At 34.5% G+C, this 6,635-nt stretch overlaps 1 protein-coding gene across 1 annotated transcript in view; it reads right to left on the reverse strand.

The window, feature by feature from the left end:
- ISPD (isoprenoid synthase domain containing) overlaps nucleotides 1–6,635 on the reverse strand; it is a 390,875-nt gene that overhangs the window by 183,872 nt on the left and 200,368 nt on the right. Inside the window, exon 9 of the mRNA XM_006880260.1 lies at nucleotides 6,133–6,264. Within this exon, the coding sequence (XP_006880322.1) occupies nucleotides 6,133–6,264 (132 nt within the window). The remainder of the gene's footprint in view (nucleotides 1–6,132; nucleotides 6,265–6,635) is intronic.

Raw genomic sequence — 6,635 nt, forward strand, 5'->3', positions numbered from 1 at the left:
TGTTTCTTTTAACTCCTCCTGGTCTTTGCTTGTAACATCTTTTAATTCATCAAGTTTGTCTTTCATCCATTGGAAATATTCAGTCACTCCTCTTTTAAGTTCTGTGTCAGAATTTTCCATGAGTCTTTCTGCTTTCAGGGTATCGGTTGCTCTTGTGTCATCTTTTGTGAGTGACATTTTGCTTTGCTCTTGAATATTGTGTGGGATGGTTTGCTTTCTTCGAGACATTGGTATGTGCTCTTGAGATCAGATGGGCAGCTACCAAACTTGTGTGTTTCTCTGACTTTATGACTTCAGAAAAATGTCAGTTCAGCGCCTGCTAGGGAAATCTCTTGTTGCTAAAACAGGCCAAGGTACTCCTGTTTAAAGGCAAGTTGATTGCCCAGACGTGTAGGCACTGGGGTGCAGCCAAATTAATTTATACATATCTTACTAATTATCCATTTTTACAATAATAGTCTTACATAGTATCTGCTCTCATTAAACCAAGTTATTTCACTCAGCACAAGGCTCTTTAGACCCTCACATGCTATGCAGTACTTTACAAAATTGTTATTCCTTAGTGCTAGGTACTATTCCATTGTGTGGATGTATCACAATTTCTCAATCCATCTGTTTGTTAATGGGAACCTGGGCTGTTTCCATTTTATTGCTATTGTAAATAATACTGCTATGAACATAGGTGTACATATCTATTCATGTCTCAGTTCTATTTTTCTTGGAGTATATTCCTAGCTGTGCAATAGTTTGGTCACACTAGATTTCTACGTTCACCTTTTTGTGTGAGGAAATGACAAAATTGCCTTCCAGAGTGGTTGTACCATTTTACAAACCCACCAGCAGTACATGAATATTCTAATCTCTTAACATCCTCTCCAACACTTACTGCTTGTTGTTCTGTTAAACACTGCTACTGCTATTGGAGATGATATCTCATTGTTGTTTGAATTTGCATCTTTTTGTCAGTAATTATGAGCATTTTTCATGTGTCTGTCAGCCATTTACATGTGTTTCTTTGTGAAAAGTCTTGGTGTTGAGATGTAATTGATAATGAAGGCTGCAGTCCTTGATCTTTTGCAGCAAACCAAACACTTCAAGTCCTCATCAGTTTCAGTGAGCAAGGATGTGCCATTTGCATAATTCTTGTTGTGATGAAACTTAGTAGTAGTAAAGTTTTGGTATTAGGATTTTTTACTTTTCTGTCCATTGCTTTAGATCTGATCACCTAGCCAGGTTGGAATGTGTAAGTAAAATCCAGGTGCCTCAACTAAGGACACACGGTTAACCACTGATCTGTGTCTTTTACATGTTCAAGAGCTTTGAGGTCAACATAAGAGAGAGAGCTAAGCAGACTATAAAGAGAATGTTGTGAGGCATAGCGTGACAGAGCCCTGGAGACAGAAGCAGAGTAAAGGTTCTGCTTGCTGGATGGTTATGGGAAGAAGTTACTTGGGAGTGTTATGAGACAAAGCTTGCTGGAAGATTGAGAAAACCAGAGGCTTCTTGCATTTGCATTGCTGAACTGAAATTGGACTTTGAGTGTTTGCCTTTGACTTCCTCCACATCCCATCAACCTATTTCCCTAATAAATCCCACAACTTTTGCAATATATTTCAGACTCTGAGATTAGTAAAAGTAGTTGCAACTGGGGAGGGGGTGGCAGAGCGGCGGAGGGCAGTTAGAGAACCATGTCTGACTTTGTAGCTATTAGTTTGATACTGTGGGTATTGTTGATGGGTAGAGTTCCTCTTTGTGGAGTTAACAGAGATCGGATTCACCCTCCTCCAGGTTGTTCTTATTCCTTGTACAGCAGTTAAGCACTTCATTGCTAACTACAGAAAGGAAATTTGAACCACTAGCACCTTCTAAGCAGAAAGATGTGACGAGTCGTGTTTCTGTAAAGATTCTAATTCTAGAAACCGTTGAAGCAGCTCTACTCTATCTTAAATGTTACTATCAGTCGTAGTTAGCCTGACAGCAAGGCATTTAAGACAACTACATTCTTCAAGGCCATGCATCTCATCAAATCAAAGCAACTGGAAGAATGACTCAAAGAAGAAGAAGAGAGCATAGGTAGAATAAAAGGCAACATACTCCTTGTCATAATGACAAACATACCATTTTTTATTATTTTTTATTTGGTTGGCTATTAATTTTCTCATGCTGACTTTGGCTAAGGTGTCTGGAAAAATTATTGTGTTTTAAAACAAAATGCCTTCTCTTTTTAACCAAAGAAATTTTTAAAAAATAGCACAGAAAAAATTTGTGGTTACATATGGAGAGAAAAGGAAAAATAACTCAATTCTTGAGTAAATGTCAAAGATACTGACTATGTAAAATGGCATAGTCAGACTGTGTGCCTCTCAATAGCTTCTCCCCATCCCCACCTCATATAGGCTGTAATAGAAACGTTGTGATATACACACTTTAAATGTAAAATAGAGAACTCTAACTTGTTCAGATTTACACAGATGTATCTTTAAATTAGAATGGAATAGCATTAATCAATGGAAGAGATAAGTAATTGAAGTTTTGCAAATAACACTTGAACTCTGAAATGATATAGTTCTACTTCTAAATCTCTGAGTACATGCAATTCACAGAAAACTGCACAGTAGCTAAAAGCTTCCTAAAGCAAAGGAAGAGCCCTTGAGTCTTACACTAAGCCTCTGAAAGAAGAGGATTATTTAAAACCTTCTACCAACTTTTAGATGCACTGTCTTTCCAGAAATAATAAAGTGAAGACTCTCTTCTGTCAGTAATGATCAATTTAAAGGGATTTAATAATAACAAAAGACAATATTGCTTTTAATATAAGAATGGTATGAATATTAAATAAAAGAAAATTAAAAATACAATTAAAAATGGATATAAATATTAAATAAAAGTAGATTAGTTCTGAATGTGCAAAAATCTATCAAGAGCATTAAGTGCTTGTGTGGAATACTGTTTCGGTCCCCTTCAGGTCTCCAGCTTTTCTATTCCTGATACTTCTCTTGTTTTTGCACTCCTGATGCTTTTCTAGTTGTCACTGAATAATACTGAATCTCTAAAATTGGAAAGGTATACTTATACAATTTATCTTCAAAGAGTTATGTCTGCTTTTAATATTTGCACTTTAATGTTCCTTGTAAAATACCTAGAAAGGTAAAAATCTAAGGTGAAGACTAATTTTAAAAAGGAAGTAAGTGAAAGGAATTCCTTTCCTAGAGCAAAGTTAGAACGGAATGAAGAAGATGCCATAAACTGCATGTAACAGAACACCGGAAAAATTATAAATGAGTGTCAGCACATAAATACTAAGTTTTATTTATCTCTCAATTTTATTATCAAAGAAGTTCACATTTAAGATGCTATTTTAAAATGTGTGCTTGCAAATATTTGCATCAAAATCAAAATCATCAAGAAAATAATTTAGATATCAAATTTAGGGATGCAAACTCTGAACTATTGTCAGAAATATTAAATGTTAATAAATTGTCTGCTATCTTTTGATAAAGATTTTCAAATAATTAGAACATGTCCTTCTGAACATGTGATTTTTATACTGTACCCTTGTGATGACTTGCATGCTAAAGTTAGATTAAGAATGATGAACAAAGAGATTTTTTTAATATAATAAAGTATTCAAAATTAAAAAGGGAAAGGTATTATATGCACATTAAACTAAAAACTAGTTTTGATATCACTAGTAATGCCTGCAAACTTCACATAAGTCAGCGTTATGAAAGTGCAGCAAAAACAAAACAGTTATGCTCTTTTCCAAGAATGGGCTCTATAGAAACAAGAAATCTGAGGAGGAACCAGAAGAATAGTTAACAAAATGGGAATGCTTCACTGCTTAGGGACTTAAAATAATATGAAATAAAGAAAACACACCAATGGCTATTAAAAATAAGAATTAAACTTAAGAACCAAAGTCCAATATATGAATGCTATAGTCATACCTGAAGAACTATGGACAACACAGATAAACGTGTATGCATCAGATTTTTCTACTAAACACCCTTCACAATGTATTTCTGTTTAGCGCTCACAAAAGTCTGATCATTTAAATCCTCAATATATAAAGTTATTAAACAAAACAGAAACATTCTTTTTGAAGTTTATGAAGACCGTCTGCAGTGGGCAGTGATTTTTATTCACACAGGCTACTTAATGAAGATTGCTCCTTAAATTATCTACTAAAGAACATTATCTCACAGGTTGGTCCACGTTAATAGGGTTACAGGAGCAAATGGGAAATGGTATACTTCTTGCTCCTAATTTGGACATGGGAGGTACTCATTAGTATGTCAGGACTATGTGAGAATCCCTTCATTAAAGAAGTGTGTTCACAAGAGTCCACAATTAAGGTTGCATAGTGGAATGTACTTGGGGTGGTGGGAGGGGTGTGGGGGGATTGTGTACTAGGGAGGGAGTGTTTCTTTTACTTTTCAAAGAGAGGAGCGAACTTAGGGGTGGGGGAAGGGGGGAGGGCTGGGCAGGGAGACAAGTGCAGCAATGAATGAATGGAAATCCAAAATCACTGTAAATGTTCATTAAAATTATTAAAATAAAATAATAAAAAAACACCAAAAAACGTAAAAAAAACATGTATTGGGAAATTGAAGTCTGGGAAACACTAACACTCAACTTGACTCTCTAAGAATAGCCCTCTCTGATGAAAGAACTAGAATCTTTTGGTAAATGCTCTTTGAGATTGACTTCAGCACTGGACAGAGTGCTAAGCTAATAAGCTTCAACAACACACTTTTTTTAAAAAAGAGCCCCTATTTTATAAACTTTTAGAAATTTAAAACATTCCCATGAATATATTTTTTGAGAACAGTCAAACAGTATGCTTACATAAGCCATCATTTGCTTTCTAAAATGATGAGAGGTATATCTTAAAGACCTTGCAGGCCTTGGTGGTCCTTACATATAATTAAAATTCATTTACTTCAAATAAAATATTGTTACTCTCAGGCCAAACATGCAACTTAAAGATTTCATAAACAATAACTGTGACTCATCACCCATATATAACTTTAAATACCTGCTATTCCCTGAACAGTCAGCACCAAATCACTTTTATTTTAGACCATTAAAACAGCAGTTGACTGTTTAACTTGCTTCATTCCTTCATGATAACCACTGTAAAACCACAGAGCAGTCTACAAGCTGATGAAAGCTATCAGTACTCAAAGGGCAAACTTATCTTCTCTAGAAGAGTCTCCCAATGGTTGGGGTTTTTTTCTCAACAGTTTTTTCTCTAGACATAATGTTAGCTCCTTTGTCTTCCAGTTTAACTAATTAGACTCAGAATTAAAAGTAAAGTCAGTGATAGAAATTGTTTTTTTCTCTAGTCAATACTGTGCCCTTTTGCTGTCAGAATGTCAGGCTTTGCTTTCAAATAATTAAGTAACCTAAATGGGCATGCTGCTAGGACAGGTTATTGCTTAGAGAGGGATATCAAGCTTGGGAAGGTGAAAAGACTGAGGAAGAGAGGAAAAGACCCTTAACTAGGTGGGTTTCCACAATGACTGTGGCAAAGGGCTTGAGTGTGTGAGAGACTGAGAGGATAGTGCAGGATAGGACAGTGTTCAGATCAATAGTCCATAAGGTGGCAATGAGTCGTACTTGATGACACCTAACAACAACACAGTAACAATAAACTAGAAGAAAGAGAGAGAACTAGTCCACCAACATTTCCAATATAACACAGAAGTAAAAATGTCAAATCACACAACTAAGTACGAGTTATGGTCGTGGGACTTGTTAAAACACAGCACCAAATTCCAAATTTAGTACATACATAGAATTTAAAAAAAAAAAAAAGCTACTTACATGGAATTAACTGAAACCCTCTATTTTTATTTGTTTTATCTGACAAGTCTATTTGAGCTATATAATAATATATAAAAAGTATTTGCCAAGTTTAATCTTTTATATGTTTAAAATACTTGTGTCTTCTTTTTCCTGAGTCAAGAGGTTTGACCCACTTATCATTACAACACATGAATAAATGAACAATTTTCCAGATAAAATTTTCCTTATTCTTAATACCCCTTTGCTGTTAACAAAACCAGATTCCCAACATTAAAACTGTAGTATAGAAAATATTCAGAAAAAAAATCAACACTTACTTACCTGTGAGTAATATATGAGGAGGCTGTACAATAAAATATTTCTCTTTTTCACTTCTTTTGCAAATTCTCTAATTCTCAGTAAGCTTTCCATTTTCCCTCCAAAAGGTACTGAATTATAATCAAGGAAATGAACCTGTAAAATAATAGAAATAGCAAGAGTTAAGAAACCATTCTCGTGAACTTTCCTTTGGAAAAATAGTGTTAACAAAGCTCAAAACACTTTCAATTATTATGAATAATGAAATTTAAAATTTAGTTATATGTTTTAGCTTGTGCTAAGTTTTATTTAAAATATAATATATGCCATCATATACTTCTCTTTAAAAGTTGATATTATATAAATATTTTTCCCTGGAAAAGGCAAAATGCAGTGTGATGGTAGAAACACAAACCTCATTCTGACATGTTATCGACAGAACATAATGCATTTTCAACATTTTGTGCTCAATGAGTGTTAACTACATCTGTACTTACAGAAGCACATTTATGTGTGTGTGATGGCAT

Source organism: Elephantulus edwardii, unplaced genomic scaffold (genome assembly GCF_000299155.1).
Source record: "Elephantulus edwardii isolate Elephantulus edwardi_28Jun2011 unplaced genomic scaffold, EleEdw1.0 scaffold00007, whole genome shotgun sequence".
NCBI classification, from domain to species: Eukaryota; Metazoa; Chordata; class Mammalia; order Macroscelidea; family Macroscelididae; genus Elephantulus; species Elephantulus edwardii.